General features: G+C 48.8%; 1 protein-coding gene across 2 annotated transcripts; it reads left to right on the top strand.

Moving 5' to 3' along the window:
- The first annotated feature begins 282 nt into the window (after positions 1-282).
- On the top strand, positions 283-13,745 carry RPN1 (ribophorin I). Of its 2 annotated transcripts, none has more exons than XM_077276546.1 (9): positions 283-596; positions 3,927-3,991; positions 8,221-8,527; positions 8,701-8,910; positions 9,240-9,432; positions 9,585-9,684; positions 10,383-10,641; positions 10,815-11,060; positions 12,827-13,745. In XM_077276546.1, the coding sequence occupies exons 1-9, from the start codon at positions 306-308 to the stop codon at positions 13,007-13,009; spliced, it is 1,854 nt and encodes a 617-aa protein (XP_077132661.1). In that variant the 5' UTR covers positions 283-305; the 3' UTR covers positions 13,010-13,745. The 2 variants fall into 2 exon arrangements, with proteins under 2 accessions (XP_077132661.1, XP_077132662.1); XM_077276547.1 differs by lacking the exons at positions 283-596; positions 3,927-3,991 and adding exons at positions 5,702-5,884; positions 6,660-7,395 and having other exon boundaries at positions 8,171-8,527.
- The last annotated feature ends 4,483 nt before the right edge of the window (positions 13,746-18,228 follow it).

An 18,228-nucleotide genomic window follows, 5' to 3' on the forward strand; every position in this document is an offset into this window, starting at 1 on the left:
CTCCTCCCTTTCTTACACCTCACCCTTGTGCTGTCGCTATGGACGCTCCTTCTCTCTGTGATTTGAGCTGTCCTGTGCTTTGCCTGTATAATATAAGTGCAGTTATTACACAGAAGCCGCTCCAGCTATGACGGACGATGCGTTTTTGTTTCCCGTCTCCATACCTCGGATACAATGTGTACACGGTCTGTACCGGGGGAGAGGAGGGCTCCGGGCACGCTCCGTCCTGTCAGGCAGTTTCTCGGTCACCCTTCCGTCGCTAGGCAGCGCGGGGTCCTCGGCGGCCATCTTGTTCCCGCGGATGAATGAGCCGTCAGCAGAGGCTGCTCCTGGCTGCGGGGTCTCCTCTATCCGTCTCCATCCTCCGCTCTCCGGTCATGGGGGTCTCCGCCGCCCTCCTGCTGCTGCTCGCAGTCTCCGCCGCCTCCCGGGGCCACGAGCTGCTGAATGAGGATGTGAAGCGCAGCGTGGACCTGAGCAGCCACATCGCCAAAGTGACGTCCGAGGTGAAGCTGTCCAACCCGGGGGCGGCCGCCGCGCACTCCTTCCTGGTGGCCCTGGAGCCGGAGCTGGCCGGACACCTGGCCTTCCTGGGGGTCAGTATGCGACATTTACCCGGCGCCGCCTTCTGGGGAAGCGCCTGCGACAAGTGTCAGCGCCAGAGACCGCTGCTGGCTGTATGTATGGAGTTACAAGTGTCGCAGAGCGGAGGGTGAGATGTAGCAGAGCGGTCAGACTGCACTGATGTAGCAGAGCTGAGTGTGATGTGTGGTCAGACTGCACCGATGTAGCAGAGCTGAGTGTGATGTGTGGTCAGACTGCACCGATGTAGCAGAGCTGAGTGTGATGTGTGGTCAGACTGCACTGATGTAGCAGAGCTGAGTGTGATGTGCGGTCAGACTGCACTGATGTAGCAGAGCTGAGTGTGTTGTGCGGTCAGACTGCACTGATGTAGCAGAGCTGAGTGTGATGTGTGGTCAGACTGCACTGATGTAGCAGAGCTGAGTGTGATGTGTGGTCAGACTGCACCGATGTAGCAGAGCTGAGTGTGATGTGCGGTCAGACTGCACCGATGTAGCAGAGCTGAGTGTGATGTGCGGTCAGACTGCACCGATGTAGCAGAGCTGAGTGTGATGTGCGGTCAGACTGCACTGATGTAGCAGAGCTGAGTGTGATGTGTGGTCAGACTGCACCGATGTAGCAGAGCTGAGTGTGATGTGCGGTCAGACTGCACTGATGTAGCAGAGCTGAGTGTGTTGTGTGGTCAGACTGCACCGATGTAGCAGGACTGAGTGTCTTGTGTGGTCAGACTGCACTGATGTAGCAGGACTGAGTGTCTTGTGTGGTCAGACTGCACCGATGTAGCAGAGCTGAGTGTCTTGTGTGGTCAGACTGCACTGATGTAGCAGAGTTTGCTTAAGTGACAGAACCATTGCTCAGCTCTGCTACATTTGTGCAGGCAGATCCACAACTTATACAGATGTAGCAGAGCTGAGTGTGTTTTATGTCTCCTGTATGGTTAGACTGTACGGATGTAGCAGAGTCGAGTCTGCTGTCAGTTACCTGTATGATCAGGACAATGCTGCGGAGCTTATAGCACTTGCATGCAGATACAGCAGAGGTGTTTTTGGTTTTCTCTACATATTACTTCAATAATGAGAATGTAATGATGTAGCAGAGCTGTGTTTGTTGAACAGTCAGAATATCTCATCCGACAACCAATTTAAGCGTCATTTAAAGTCAGTTATTATCCGTGCTGGTCGTTGTGTGATGAGACTACGGATGTAGTGTGGTGAAAACACCCCCACAGAAAAAACACGGATCCCACACACTAAGTGTGCAGGTGTAGATAAATAATTACCTTTACCCATGTATGTATAAGAGGACAATAGCGTATACTCCGAAGATTCAATACCAAACAAAAAAAGGAGTTCTATACGAAATTTAAAAAATATATTTTATTACCATAACTTGTATAAAAGACATAAGTAGTCCAAAAATTACAAAAAGTACAGTGGAAGAAAAAAGGAGACCCTAGTACAAAGACATCCAAGTCACAGGCAAAAAAGGGTAAAAAACACCATGGTATAAATATATGCATAAAAAGGCACCCATACTGGCACATAAGGTATGGTATAAATAATGAATTGTATTGTGCTAGTGTCCAAGTGGACATATATCTACCATATACATTGAAAAGGGCCAATTATGGTGCAGTTATAATACAGATGTAGTCCAAAATTCTTTACCCATGGTGAAAATAGTGGTTGCCTAGGGGCTACTCAGGGTCCCAGGCAACCACTATTTTCACCATGGGTAAGGAATTTTGGACTACATCTGTATTATAACTGCACCATAATTGGCCCTTTTCAATGTATATGGTAGATATATGTCCACTTGGACACTAGCACAATACAATTAATTATTTATACCATACCTTATGTGCCAGTATGGGTGCCTTTTTATGCATATATTTATACCATGGTGTTTTTTACCCTTTTTTGCCTGTGACTTGGATGTCTTTGTACTAGGGTCTCCTTTTTTCTTCCACTGTACTTTTTGTAATTTTTGGACTACTTATGTCTTTTATACAAGTTATGGTAATAGGATGTAGTGTGGTGTTGTATAATTTGGGTGTATATGGAATAGCAGAGGTAATGGCGGCGTGCAGATCAGGCAGACTGGTGTGGTCGAGCTGACTGTCGGCGGACCGGTGCGGCAGATTTATTTGTGATATATTTTGTATATGTGCTTTACGTAGGACTGCAGGATCTGTTCTGAGCTGCCGCACACAATAAACCATCAGAGACATTCTCTGCTCTGCTGCATCCGTAGGATTATTCGGCTGTGGCACCTTCTATGCACACAGATGCAGCAGAGCTGGGTGTGTTGTCACCCAGGGCCGGCTGCTTGCTGTCTGCTCGGCATTGGAGGATATGCGCTCAGGACCCCGCAGCTTCCTCTTCCTGCTCTGAAGGATAGTGACACGTCAGCGCTCACCTCCAGGAGAGCAGTCCCCCTGCCGCCGGCCCACTACCACCCTCATCATCCCGGGCAGGAACAGAAGTCACAGTGTAAAATGCAGCAGAGTTTCTTATGCAGAGTAACATAAATATAAATGTACAGAGAGGAGAATCTGTGGTTTATTGGTAAATCTGCGCCGTGTTCGGTATGCAGGACCTCACCGGAGCAATGGTAGAAGGGGAAAGCGGTTACATCCAGGTGTGAGACAAGGAACAGCACCTAGTCACAGGTGCTTGGAAACTACAGCTCCCAGCATGCCCTGAATCTCCTCATCCCTCTGCAGACACAATGTGACTGCCCAGGCTGGTAGGGCATGCTGGGTGCTGTAGTGCTACATGGCAATGATGCAGGGATTATTGGCTTCAATAAAGGCGTATTGGGGAGGAAGGGGGTGACGACTTCTGCAGCTCACTGTACAGCCTCTACACGATAAGGACTGGATAACTGAGGTGGTCGGAGCTGGCGCCTGTTGTATTCGTTACTGTCGGGATGGCGGCTCTTCAGCCGGCTCTACACATTCACAGTGCCCGAGCATTAAGGGGTTAATGCAGGTATAAGGGTATGTGTCCACGTTCAGGATTGCATCAGGATTTGGTCAGGATTTTTCATCAGTATTTGTAAGCCAAAACCAGGAGTGGGTGATAAATGCTTAAGTGGAGCATATGATTCTATTATACTTTTCCTCTAATTGTTCCACTCCTGATATTGGCTTACAAATACTGATGAAAAATCCTGACCAAATCCTGATGCAATCCTGAACGTGGACACATACCCTAAAAGTGTACAGTTCAGGCGCTGTCGGGGCATGCTGGGAGTTGTAGTGTCACCACAGCTGAAGTGCAGAAGGCTGCTGACACCTGCTGTAGTCTGTGCTCTGATAATGGAGTGTGGCTGTGTTACAGGTGAAGACCGAGGATGAAGAGCACGGCTACCTGGAGGTGCGGGAAAGCAAGGTGAAGGGGAAGAGGTGAGACCCCGGGATGGGTGTATGTACATGTGCACACAGTATACCGCGGCCGCTGTGCATATAAATGAGTACCGCGCTTTACTGCCTCTTCCTGATCGCTGTATACAGCGGCCGCCTGCATCGCTCTTCTGTGCATATAAATGGACGTACCGCGCTTTACCGCCTCTTCCTGATCGCTGTATACAGCGGCCGCCTGCATCGCTCTTCTGTACATATAGATGGACGTGCCGCTCTTTACTGCCTCTTCCTGATCGCTGTATACAGCGACCGCCTGCATCGCTCTTCTGTACATATAAATGGACGTGCCGCTCTATTGCCTCTTCCTGATCGCTGTATACTGCGACCGCCTGCATCGCTCTTCTGTACATATAGATGGACGTGCCGCTCTTTACCGCCTCTTCCTGATCGCTGTATACAGTGGCCGCCTGCATCGCTCTTCTGTGCATATAGATGGACGTGCCGCTCTTTACTGCCTCTTCCTGATCGCTGTATACTGCGGCCGCCTGCATCGCTCTTCTGTACATATAAATGGACGTGCCGCTCTTTACCGCCTCTTCCTGATCGCTGTATACAGTGGCCGCCTGCATCACTCTTCTGTACATATAGATGGACGTGCCGCTCTTTACTGCCTCTTCCTGATCGCTGTATACAGCGGCCGCCTGCATCGCTCTTCTGTACATATAAATGGACGTGCCGCTCTATTGCCTCTTCCTGATCGCTGTATACTGCGACCGCCTGCATCGCTCTTCTGTACATATAGATGGACGTGCCGCTCTTTACCGCCTCTTCCTGATCGCTGTATACAGTGGCCGCCTGCATCGCTCTTCTGTGCATATAGATGGACGTGCCGCTCTTTACTGCCTCTTCCTGATCGCTGTATACTGCGGCCACCTGCATCGCTCTTCTGTACATATAAATGGACGTGCCGCTCTTTACTGCCTCTTCCTGATCGCTGTATACTGCGGCCGCCTGCATCGCTCTTCTGTACATATAAATGGACGTGCCGCTCTTTACTGCCTCTTCCTGATCGCTGTATACTGCGGCCGCCTGCATCGCTCTTCTGTACATATAAATGGACGTGCCGCTCTTTACCGCCTCTTCCTGATCGCTGTATACAGCGGCCGCCTGCATCGCTCTTCTGTACATATAGATGGACGTGCCGCTCTATTGCCTCTTCCTGATCGCTGTATACAGCGGCCGCCTGCATCGCTCTTCTGTACATATAGATGGACGTGCCGCTCTTTACTGCCTCTTCCTGATCGCTGTATACTGCGGCCGCCTGCATCGCTCTTCTGTACATATAAATGGACGTGCTGCTCTTTACCGCCTCTTCCTGATCACTGTATACAGCGGCCGCCTGCATCGCTCTTCTGTACATATAGATGGACGTGCCGCTCTATTGCCTCTTCCTGATCGCTGTATACAGCGGCCGCCTGCATCGCTCTTCTGTACATATAAATGGACGTGCCGCTCTTTACCGCCTCTTCCTGATCGCTGTATACAGCGGCCACCTGCATCGCTCTTCTGTACATATAGATGGACGTGCCGCTCTTTACTGCCTCTTCCTGATCACTGTATACAGCGGCCGCCTGCATCGCTCTTCTGTACACATAAATGGACGTGCCGCTCTTTACCACCTCTTCCTGATCGCTGTATACAGCGGCTGCCTGCATCGCTCTTCTGTACATATAAATGGACGTGCCGCTCTTTACCGCCTCTTCCTGATCACTGTATACAGCGGCCGCCTGCATCGCTCCTCTGTGCATATAAATGGACGTGCCGCTCTTTACCGCCTCTTTCTGATCACTGTATACAGCGGCCGCCTGCATCGCTCCTCTGTGCATATAGATGGACGTGCCGCTCTTTACCGCCTCTTCCTGATCGCTGTATACAGCGGCCGCCTGCATAGCTCTTCTGTGCATATAGATGGACGTGCCGCTCTTTACTGCCTCTTCCTGATCGCTGTATACTGCGGCCGCCTGCATCGCTCTTCTGTACATATAGATGGACGTGCCGCTCTTTACCGCCTCTTCCTGATCGCTGTATACAGCGGCCGCCTGCATCGCTCTTCTGTACATATAGATGGACGTGCCGCTCTTTACTGCCTCTTCCTGATCGCTGTATACTGCGGCCGCCTGCATCGCTCTTCTGTACATATAGATGGACGTGCCGCTCTCTACCGCCTCTTCCTGATCGCTGTATACTGCGGCCGCCTGCATCGCTCTTCTGTACATATAAATGGACGTGCCGCTCTATTGCCTCTTCCTGATCGCTGTATACTGCGGCCGCCTGCATCGCTCTTCTGTACATATAAATGGACGTGCCGCTCTATTGCCTCTTCCTGATCGCTGTATACAGCGGCCGCCTGCATCGCTCTTCTGTACATATAGATGGACGTGCCGCTCTTTACTGCCTCTTCCTGATCGCTGTATACTGCGGCCACCTGCATCGCTCTTCTGTACATATAAATGGACGTGCCGCTCTTTACTGCCTCTTCCTGATCGCTGTATACATCGGCCGCCTGCATCGCTCTTCTGTACATATAGATGGACGTGCCGCTCTTTACTGCCTCTTCCTGATCGCTGTATACTGCGGCCGCCTGCATCGCTCTTCTGTACATATAAATGGACGTGCCGCTCTATTGCCTCTTCCTGATCACTGTATACAGCGGCCGCCTGCATCGCTCTTCTGTACATATAGATGGACGTGCCGCTCTTTACTGCCTCTTCCTGATCGCTGTATACAGCGGCCGCCTGCATCGCTCTTCTGTACATATAGATGGACGTGCCGCTCTATTGCCTCTTCCTGATCACTGTATACAGCGGCCGCCTGCATCGCTCTTCTGTACATATAAATGGACGTGCCGCTCTTTACCGCCTCTTCCTGATCGCTGTATACAGCGGCCACCTGCATCGCTCTTCTGTACATATAGATGGACGTGCCGCTCTTTACTGCCTCTTCCTGATCACTGTATACAGCGGCCGCCTGCATCGCTCTTCTGTACATATAAATGGACGTGCCGCTCTTTACCGCCTCTTCCTGATCGCTGTATACAGCGGCCGCCTGCATCGCTCTTCTGTACATATAAATGGACGTGCCGCTCTTTACCGCCTCTTTCTGATCACTGTATACAGCGGCCGCCTGCATCGCTCTTCTGTACATATAGATGGACGTGCCGCTCTTTACTGCCTCTTCCTGATCGCTGTATACAGCGGCCGCCTGCATCGCTCTTCTGTACATATAAATGGACGTGCCGCTCTTTACTGCCTCTTCCTGATCGCTGTATACAGCGGCCGCCTGCATCGCTCTTCTGTACATATAAATGGACGTGCCGCTCTATTGCCTCTTCCTGATCGCTGTATACAGCGGCCGCCTGCATCGCTCTTCTGTACATATAAATGGACGTGCCGCTCTTTACCGCCTCTTTCTGATCACTGTATACAGCGGCCGCCTGCATTGCTCTTCTGTGCATATAAATGGATGTGCTGCGTTTTACCGCCTCTTCGTGATCCCTGTATACAGCGGCCGCCTGCATCGCTCTTCTGTACATATAAATGAACGTACCGTGTCTTACCGCCTCTTCCTGATCGCTGTATACAGCGGCCACCTGCATCGCTCTTCTGTACATATAGATGGACGTGCCGCTCTTTACTGCCTCTTCCTGATCGCTGTATACAGCGGCCGCCTGCATCGCTCTTCTGTACATATAAATGGACGTGCCGCTCTTTACCGCCTCTTCCTGATCGCTGTATACAGCGGCCGCCTGCATCGCTCTTCTGTACATATAAATGGACTTGCCGCTCTTTACCGCCTCTTCCTGATCGCTGTATACAGCGGCCGCCTGCATCGCTCCTCTGTGCATATAAATGGACGTGCCGCTCTTTACCGCCTCTTTCTGATCACTGTATACAGCGGCCGCCTGCATAGCTCTTCTGTACATATAAATGGACGTGCCGCTCTTTACCGCCTCTTTCTGATCACTGTATACAGCGACCGCCTGCATTGCTCTTCTTCTGTGCATATAAATGGATGTGCTGCGTTTTACCACCTCTTCCTGATCACTGTATACAGCGGCCGCCTGCATCGCTCTTCTGTACATATAAATGAACGTACCGTGTCTTACCGCCTCTTCCTGATCCCTGTATACCGCGGCCGCTTGCATCTCTCTTCTGTACATAGAAATGGATGTCGCCACTTTTTACTTTACCGTCTTCTCTTTATTCCACCAGCGGGAAGCAATTCTCGGTGCAGCTTCCAAATCCTCTGTCTCCCGGCGCGAAGGTGAAGGTCTTCATCGAGACTGTGTACACCCACATCCTGCACCCGTACCCCACCCAGATCACGCAGGCCGAGAAGCAGTTTGTAACGTTTGAAGGCAGCCATTACTTCTACTCTCCGTACCCCACCGCGTCCCAAACCACACGCGTCAAGCTCGCCTCCCGGAACGTGGAGAGCTACACCAAGCTCGGCAACCCATCCCGATCCGATGACACCATCGAGTACGGTCCCTTTAAGGACGTCCCTGCGTGGAGCCATGTAAGGAACCATTATGAGACCTGATGTTTAACCCTTCACAGTTAAGCTCCAGATTTGGTGCGCGGCACCTCTGTCAGGTTGCGTTTAGGCCCTGCCGTGTTTCACCACTTGCTGCGCGCCGGTGACCAGAACGCATTATATCAGACTTCTTAACCCTTTGTTTCTTTCTCTAGGACGTCTTGAAGGTTCACTACGAGAACAATAGCCCCTTCCTCACCATCACCAGCATGACCCGCGTCATCGAGGTCTCCCATTGGGGTAACATCGCCGTAGAGGAGACTGTGGATATAAAGCACACCGGAGCGTATTTAAAGGGACCCTTCTCACGATACGATTACCAGCGACAGCCGGACAGCGGCATCTCGTCTGTCAAATCCTTTAAGGTAGTGGGAAAAGGAAATGAGCGGGGTTGTGGCTCTGATAATTAAAGGGGTACTCCCCATCCTAGTAAGCGATGGAATGAGTCATCAGTTAATGATCCCTGGGACCCCCACAGATCCTGAGACTGGAGGGCATGCAGTCAGTCCCAGTCACTGCTTTGCAGAGAAAACCCAATCGTTGCCGCACTGTAGCCCCTTCAGTCTCGGCGTACGCCGGGAGTCCTTGTGATCATTTTATTATTGCAGGGATATGTCCTCACTAAGCTGGGAATAATAAATATTAACCCTCGGCAGAATCCGTGCCCATCACTATCACCTTCCCCCCCCATTAGACCATTCTGCCGGCCGCTGCCCAGGACGTCTATTACAGGGATGAGATCGGGAACATCTCCACCAGCCACCTGATGGTCCTGGACGACTCTGTGGAAATGGAGATCCGACCCAGATTTCCTCTTTTCGGAGGATGGAAGACCCATTACATGATCGGCTACAACCTGCCAAGTTACGAGTACCTGTACAACCTGGGTGAGTGCCGGCTCCATGTGTCCATCCTAGCCCAGTCTGATGGGGATTGTAGTCCCTCTCTTGCTGGTGCCGTAGCCCTCTGTCCGGTGATTCTGCTGCGTGTAGGGAAAGCTTCTGTCTGATCCGTTATCTGACCGTCTCTCCTCTCGCAGGCGACCAGTACGCTCTGAAGATGAGGTTCATTGATCACGTGTTTGATGAGCAGATCGTGGACTCGCTGACTGTTAAAATCATCCTGCCTGAAGGAGCAAAGTAAGTGACCGATGGGGGCACCGCTGGGATATCTGCTGCACGCGCTGATGGTCACAGATTATAAAGTGATGGTGAATCAGGTGTCAACAGCCTCTTTCTCAGAGAAGCATTGCATGGCCTATAAGTCTCCTTACACCGGCTTAGGGCTTTCCAAAAGAAGAAATGATCACCCCCTTAGACTTAGTAATTTATAATCTGACGGCTGTAACAACTGGGACCCCCATAGAGACACCAGCTCTTGTTCCGTGCCTCATCCCATTCCGTTTTTACCTGCACAACATTCCCCTGACTGTCCGAGAGGCTCAGGAAAAAAGGAATCACTTTGCCACAATGCGTCCCCTTCATTCTCAGGAACAATGGGAGCCTAAATATCCCAAACCCAATAATCACAAATAATGATATAATCTGGGAGTACCACCTTAACATTGCATTGTAATGTAGGAGCCAAGTTGACAATCTTGGTAGCCACAATGTAAGAAATTGGTCACTACAGGGGTTGGTTCCTTGCACTTCCATGCAGCTTATTGGTGGAGGTGCGCAGCTTATTGGGGGTGCTGGGTGTCACACCCCACCTGATAATGACGAGCTACGTCCCAGACATCGCCTCTGAGCTGGTGGTCCTCTAGGGGAGGAAGAGGTGCTGGTTCCGGCTGAGACATCCTTGTAATAACTTCCGATTATGTAATATTTATTTCCAGAAATATCGACGTAGAAAATCCCTACAACCTGAACCGAGCGGCGGATGAGCTGCACTACACCTACCTGGACACCTTTGGCCGACCCGTCATCGTGGCTCACAAGAACAACCTGGTGGAGCAGCACATCCAGGATGTTGTGGTCCATTACACCTTCAACAAGATCCTGATGCTGCAGGAGCCGCTGCTGGTAGTCGGAGCCTTCTACATCCTCTTCTTCACCGTCATCATCTACGTCAGGCTCGACTTCTCAATCACCAAGGTCGGTATCTGTGCTATGAAGAAGAGGGAAATATGGATGATGCCCCAGTGTAGTCCCAGACAGTCAGGGGGTCACCCAGGAAGGGACATAGTAGTCACATGATCCTAATTGTAGAGACCCTCCGTAGCTCTACCTGACAAACCCCTTTTATTGCTGTGCACTTATCGTTACAGGACCCTGCGGCTGAAGCCAGGATGAAGGTCGCCTGCATCACGGAGCAGATCCTGACACTGGTCAACAAGCGGCTCGGCCTTTTCCGCCACTATGATGAAGCCGTGAACAAATACAAGCAGTCCCGGGACATCTCCACCCTGAACATAGGCAAGAAAGCCCTGGAGACCGAGCATAAGAACCTGACAAATGAGATTGCGTCTTTGCAGTCCAAGCTGAAGGCCGAAGGGTCCGACCTGTGTGACAAGGTGAGTCTGGGATTGCAGAAACATGGCGGCTGCTTTCTTCCAAAAATGGCGCCACGCCTGACCAGTCCCACTCGCCTCCTGATGTAGAAGTGATCGGATCCCCCCCTTTAACCCCTTTCTGATGTTGGGCGTAATAGTACGTCCACGACGGAATCCCTCCCTTTCATGTGGGCTCCAGCGCTGAGCCCACATCTTTCCCGCCACATGTCAGCTGTTTTGAACATCTGACATGTGCCCCTAATAGCCGCAGGTGGAATCGCTATCCACCCGCCGCTATTAACCTGTTAATTGCTGCTGTCAATCTCTGACAGTGGCATTTAACTTGCACTTACCGGAAATGTGACGGAAATACTGCCCATCGGTGTCGGCGCTCATAGCAAGTGGGCATTTCTGCTACATGGAGGCGATCTGATCATCACCTGTAGGAGCCACAACCTTAACCTTCAGGGACGCATTTGCTGTTAGGTTCTTTTTTGAGAGACCGGTATCCAACTATTGTTATGAACAGCGTAGCGATTGGATTAAGCTGTGGGCAGGTACAATTTGAATATTGATGCAGTATATATATATTGTACTGCTGTTATACACATTCTTTTTGCGGTGGGACACCCCACATTACCCTGAGTAATCTTGTGCCGTATACTAAATATGTGATGTTTGTTAAAATTACTAATATTGAATAAGGTGGATTTTGAACCTAACGTCGTTTTTTTGCACGATTGCACTTTCTGCTTGTAATTTGCACATGTTCCCCAACAGTTCCATTTTATGTCCTTTCTAATAAAGTTTTTGTACATTTATTTATTGGATCACGGTGTCGCATATTTGTGGTTGCCACAACTCTTCCTCCCCCCTTGATTTGTCTTTGGCGATTGACCATTTCCTTTTTATCAACTGTAGGTAGCAGAGCTGATCGGGTTGTGGCAGCTTCTGGTCTCCCATGGAGGCTATTGAAGCATGCCAAAAGTAAAAAAGTTTTAAATTCAAAAATATATAAATTCAATCGCCCCCCCCCCCCCCTTTCGCCCCATTCAAAATAAAACAAAAAGAAAAAAAAATCTAACCTACGCATATTTGGTATCGCTGCGTTCAGAATCACCTGATCTATCAATATATAAAAAAAAATTAACCTGATCGCTAAATGGCGTAGCGAGAAATAAATTGAAAACGCCAGAATTGTTTTTTTGGTTGCTGCAACAGTGCATTACAATTCAATAACAGGCAATCAAAAGAACGTATACGCGCCAAAATGGTATCAATAAAAACGTCAGCTCCGTGCGCAAAAAATAAGCCCTCACCCAACCAGAGATCATGAAAAATGGAGATGCTACGGGTAAAAAACCTGCGGGATTGCACTTTTTTTTTTTTTTTTTTTTTTTTTAAATTTTGCCGCACTTGGGATTTTTTTTTTTCTGACTTCCAGTACATGATACGTTAAAACCAATGGTGTCGTTCAAAAGTACAACTCGTCTTGCAAAAAACAAGCCCTCACATGGCCATATTGACGGGGAAAAAAAAAAAGTTATAGCTCTGGGAAGAAGGGGAGCAAAAACAAAAATACTTCAGGTCATGAAGGGGTTAAGAACAGAGCTTTCAGATTTTAGGTCGTGGTTCAAGTTTCTTGAGAAGGGAGGTCACTTACTGAGGATCAGTAAAATGTAGAAGTTTGTCTTGGCAGCACAGAGTATTTCAGGATTTTAGCTGGTAGTGATCTTGTACTGGTTTTATGCTGCACGTTGATCCTCCGGGGTTGTGTCTGCTCTCAGGTCGCAGAGATCCAGAAGTTGGACAGTCAGGTGAAGGAGATAGTGGTGAAGTCCTCGTCCGAAGCTGAACGCCTGGTGGCCGGCAAGCTGAAGAAGGACAGCTACATCGAGAGCGAGAAGCAGCACGCCAACAGGCGCCAGGAGCTGGTCAACAAAATCGACAACATCCTCGACGCGTTGTAACTCCCGTCCGGACCGGACAATCCTCAGGAGCCAGATTGCAGCAGTGCCGACCTTATCGGACTGACTCCTGCATTATTTGTCCCCGTCACGCCTGTGAGATTAAGGCCCAGCTCTGTGCACGTGCCCACCGAGCCAGCGCCATGCTCTTATCCTGAGTACTTGTATAAATGATCTGTACGTCCCCCTGAGAGTCTGATATACTGCCAAACTGCGGCCGAGCCCCCTCCCAGTGTGGGCTATTACCACACACTTTTGTCGGCTGCTGAACGGCTCAGTGGGCACTGGCCAGTTCTGTAGAAAATGATAACTGAGAACAATCGCTGTGATGCGCTGTTCTCCTGCAGTTTGTGCAGAAGATTCTACCCGGGGGATTAGAATAAATTTCTTTGGTTGGGAAGTGGAATAAGCGGGAATGTGGTGAAGTTAAAAAAAAAAAAAAAAAAAGTTTTTTTGTTTTTTTTTTATCCCCCCCCCTCTCCTTTAATTTTGATTTTATTATCATTTTCTTTCCCATAATCACCCCCGATCTTCTCCGTGTAGGAAGTAAAGCGTCTGCTCCTCCACATCTGAACCTTTGTCTTTTTACCAGCAGCGAGCGGCACATTTTCGTACAGTCTCTGCCAAGTTTTTACACTTTATTGATTGTCAGGAAATTCCTGTAGATTTTTTTTGTTTTGTTTCTTCTCTGCTTGTTTGACCAAAATACGGTAATAAAGAAGGGATTGTGGATACCCGAGCCTCCGAACTCTGCATGTGTCCGTATTTACCGATACAATCCATTAGAAACGTATCCAGAAAGTGAGAAGAAAAAGGCTCCGAGGTAAATTTACCATTATTTATTGATTGGAAATCCTAAGAGAGAGCAGCTGCATCCCCCTCCTCCCCCTCTGCTTACTATTTTATGTATGGCTGATGTTTTTTTTGAGACTGGAGATTCCTGGAAGTTGATGATCTGTGTACCCGAAACTACAATTTTCTCCGGACTGAAGGATTTACGGTACTCTATATTATATATGTGGATGTTTGCATACATCCACCACTAGGGGGAGCTCCCTGCATATTGATCTACAGAGCTGGTGTTACTTGTATGTAGGGAGCTCCCCCTGGTGGCTGCTGCTTTAATGCACTTTTAACTAGTAGGGATCCAACTTGAGGCTGTATCGTATCCCCTGAGCCCTGTAGAGGTGGTGGATTCTACGCTCATTATTTTACAGGAATTTCTATCTACTATATAATTGTCTAAGGGTCACTTCCGTCCGTCTGTCTGTCTGTCTGTCCCGGATATTCATTGGTCGCGGCCTCTGTCTGTCATGGAAATTCAAGTCGCTGATTAGTCGCTGCAAAACGGCCACGACCAATCAGCGACGCGCACAGTCCGGAAGAAAATGGCCGCTCCTTACTCCCCGCAGTCAGTGCCCGGCGCCCGCATACTCCACTCACCGCTCACACAGGGTTAATGCCAGCAGTAACGTACCGCGCTATGCCGTGGGTAACGTTACCGCTGCTATTAACCCTGTGTCCCCAACTTTTTACTATTGATGCTGCCTATGCCGCGTCAATAGTAAAAACATCTAATGTTAAAAATAATAAAAAAAACAAAAACCTGCTATACTCACCCTCCGTAGTACGACGATGCGCTCGCGCCGGCCGCCATCTTCCGTTACCAGAGATGCTTTGCGAAATTACCCAGAAGACTTAGCGGTCTCGCGAGACCGCTAAGTCATCTGGGTAATTTCGCAATGCATCCTGGGAACGGAAGATGGCGGCAGCCGCGCGCATAGGGACAGCTTCACTGGATCACAGGGGGTGAGTATATAACTATTTTTTGTTTTAACACGTGACCAGGGGGCTTAACTGTTTCACGACGTGATTTCGAGCATTGCTGCAGTGCAAAATCACTGAGAGCGGCCGTGTCCACAGGAGGGGACGGAGGGGCAGTGACACACCGGGGGCTGCTCGGGTCTGGAAGGCTGTAGCCGGCCCGGTCTCGGCCCAGTTTATACAGCTGACTGTAACCTTACACTGTATCCTGCACACTCCTAATTATTCATCCCCTCATGACCGGCATCATTGGTGCAGCTCCTCTGGCTGTTGTGAAATGCTGCCAGGGCGATGTGTAGGCTGCACCAGCTGCACTGGTGACATGTTCGCCCCTGCGCCTCCTGTGACATGTCCGCCCCTGCGCCTCCGGCGACATGTCTGCTCCTGCGCCTCCAGCGACATGTCTGCTCCTGCGCCTCCAGCGACATGTCTGCCCCTGCGCCTCTGGCGACATGTCTGCCCCTGCGCCTCCGGCGACATGTTCGCCCTTGCGCCTCCGGTGACATGTCCGCCCCTGCGCCCATATGTGCGTGGGCTGCGTTATATACCGCGTGGGCTGCGTTATATACCGCGTGGGCTGCGTTATATACCGCGTGGGCTGCGTTATATACCGCGTGGGCTGCTATATACTATGTGGGCCGTGTTATGTACTGCGTGGCTTGTGCTATATATTATGTGGCCACTGTTATACTGCATGGCCTGCGTTATATATTACGTCGCCTGTGTTATATACTGCATGGCTGCTATATACTGCGTGGGCTGTGTTATATACTATTTGGGCTGTGTTATATACTGCGTGGCCACTGTTATATATTGCGTGGCCTGTATTGACGCATCGGGTATTCTACAATATGTATGTATGTATATAGCAGCCACATAGTATATAGCACAGGCCACATAGTATTTGTTTACTATATACTACATGGCTCCTATATACTACGTGGCCTGTGCTATATACTATGTGGCTGCTATATACATACATACATACATACATACATATTCTGGAATACCCGATGCGTTAGAATCGGGCCACCATGTAGTCCATATATATCAAGGCATATTAACCCTGGGGGATGTACCACTGGTCAAACAGGCAGCTGTCGTGAGTGTGGTAAAAGGACACTACTACTATAATATATTATCCTGTGCTTAAAAGACTTTTGCCAGGAGGGATATTACCCTTAAACTTGAGAAATAGTAGTTAAAATAACCTAAAAACACCCACCGTATTTATTTAGTAAAACAATCCCCTGGATACACCATCAAAGTAAGGGCGGCACATCCCAATTGGGAGTCCAAAGCCAAACATATTTGGAGATCAGGGTGCCATGTGTATTACCTTTAGGTTGGCGTTTGTACCGCTGTGGTTCCTCAATCTGCACGTCTACCCGACGCGCGTTTCGGAGACTAGCTCCTTTGCCTACATGGCTCCTATATACTACGTGGCCTGTGCTATATACTATGTGGCTGCTATATACATACCTACATATTCTAGAATACCCGATGCGTTAGAATCGGGCTACCATCTAGTACTATATAATGGGGTTCATGCAGGGAAGTATTCAATCAGCAGTGCCACCGGAAATAGATGGTAAGAAGAGCTCCCCAGATATGTCCCAGTCTGCGTTTTCCTGCACTAATCCGGCATATGGGCCCTAACATATATAAAGGGCTCGCTGAGAATTATAACGGGGCCTATAGCCTTTTGCAGCCTGGATGTATTGAGCTCCCCCTAGTGGTGGCTGTGATGTGTGGAGGTTTCCAGGACTCTGCGTCTCCTGTCCTGCAATCCGTCATCCCCGTGCCTCTACTGATTAAGGGGCTTGGTTCCACGTCCTGGCTGCACTTAGTGCAGGCGGATTACATCGTACTCTGCAAAATGTTAAAAGTTCACCTATCTGCCAGTAAGAGACAATCCCGACTTTATTTCGGGAGCGAAAGAAAGAAGAATACAGTGGTCCCTAAAGACAGAAGCTGCTATTACAGCTTCTACCACCAGGTGGCGCCATCTGCATACTGCCGCCATCACCACTATCCTAGTGACTGGATGAATTCACACGCTGCAGATTGTAAACTGCTTTTTAGCATTTATTTTCCTGCAAATGCAGCATGCTCTGAGCTGGAGGGCATTAGCATTTATTTTTCCAAGGTTTTGCTATAGCAAGAAAAATATAAAGAAGCTTGTAATAATACTTTGGGGTCTTTGGACCAGTGCTATAACATTGGGTCAATGCACCCACAATCTGCTCATCTGTCTACATATGTCCATACTGCAGCTGAGGACCTTGCTGCTTCCATTTGGCTGGGGCTTATGGCACCATCTTTGATTGCCACCATTGATCCCCCATTGTCCAGATGTTTTCCCAGCTGACGAAGCGACTACATTCCGGTCATTTCTCGCAGCATTTATGCCGCCCACCGTGGCCCCAACAGACCCCATGTGTGTACACAGCTCTGGTGAAGCCAACAATCTTCTCCGCTCTGTGTTTGACCAGCAGCAGCGCACACAATGATAAGTGATAAACCGCGCAGAGCTCAGGATTCCCGGCAGAGCGGCCACCAGGAGACCATCGTTATGGTTTGTATGTAAATCACCAGAGAAGACGGGTTTATGGGTCCAACGTCTGTCCTATTGTATTCAGGCCAGACAACACGAGAGACCAAACCATCCAGAGCTAAGTGGTGTATATCACAGCCAACAGGGGGCAGTATTATAGTAGTTATATTCCTGTACATAGGGGCAGTATTATAGTAGTTATATTCTTGTACATAGGGGCAGTATTATAGTAGTTATATTCTTGTACATAGTGGCAGTATTATAGTAGTTATATTCTTGTACATAAGGGCAGTATTATAGTAGTTATATTCTTGTACATAGGGGCAGTATTATAGTAGTTATATTCTTATACATAGGAGCAGTATTATAGTAGTTATATTCTTGTACATAGGAGCAGTATTATAGTAGTTATATTCTTGTACATAGGGGGCAGTATTATAGTAGTTATATTCTTGTACATAGGAGCAGTATTATAGTAGTTATATTCTTGTACATAAGGGCAGTATTATAGTAGTTATATTCTTGTACATAGAGGGCAGTATTATAGTAGTTATATTCTTGTATATAGGGGCAGTATTATAGTAGTTATATTCTTGTACATAGAGGGCAGTATTATAGTAGTTATATTCTTGTACATTGGGGCAGTATTATAGTAGTTATATTCTTGTATATAGGGGCAGTATTATAGTAGTTATATTCTTGTACATAGGGGCAGTATTATAGTAGTTATATTCTTGTACATAGGGAGCAGTATTATAGTAGTTATATTCTTGTACATAGGAGCAGTATTATAGTAGTTATATTCTTGTACATAGGGAGCAGTATAATATTAGTTATATTC

Source organism: Ranitomeya variabilis, chromosome 8, assembly GCF_051348905.1.
Source record: "Ranitomeya variabilis isolate aRanVar5 chromosome 8, aRanVar5.hap1, whole genome shotgun sequence".
NCBI classification, from domain to species: Eukaryota; Metazoa; Chordata; class Amphibia; order Anura; family Dendrobatidae; genus Ranitomeya; species Ranitomeya variabilis.

Excerpts from the sequence above, each read along its gene's own strand:
- RPN1 (XM_077276546.1), top strand. The coding sequence starts at position 306 with ATGAGCCGTCAGCAGAGGCTGCTCCTGGCTGCGGGGTCTCCTCTATCC. Across the intron at positions 597-3,926 it reads GACACCTGGCCTTCCTGGGG|GTGAAGACCGAGGATGAAGA; the intron begins GTCAGTATGCGA and ends GCTGTGTTACAG. Across the intron at positions 9,433-9,584 it reads CGAGTACCTGTACAACCTGG|GCGACCAGTACGCTCTGAAG; the intron begins GTGAGTGCCGGC and ends CTCCTCTCGCAG.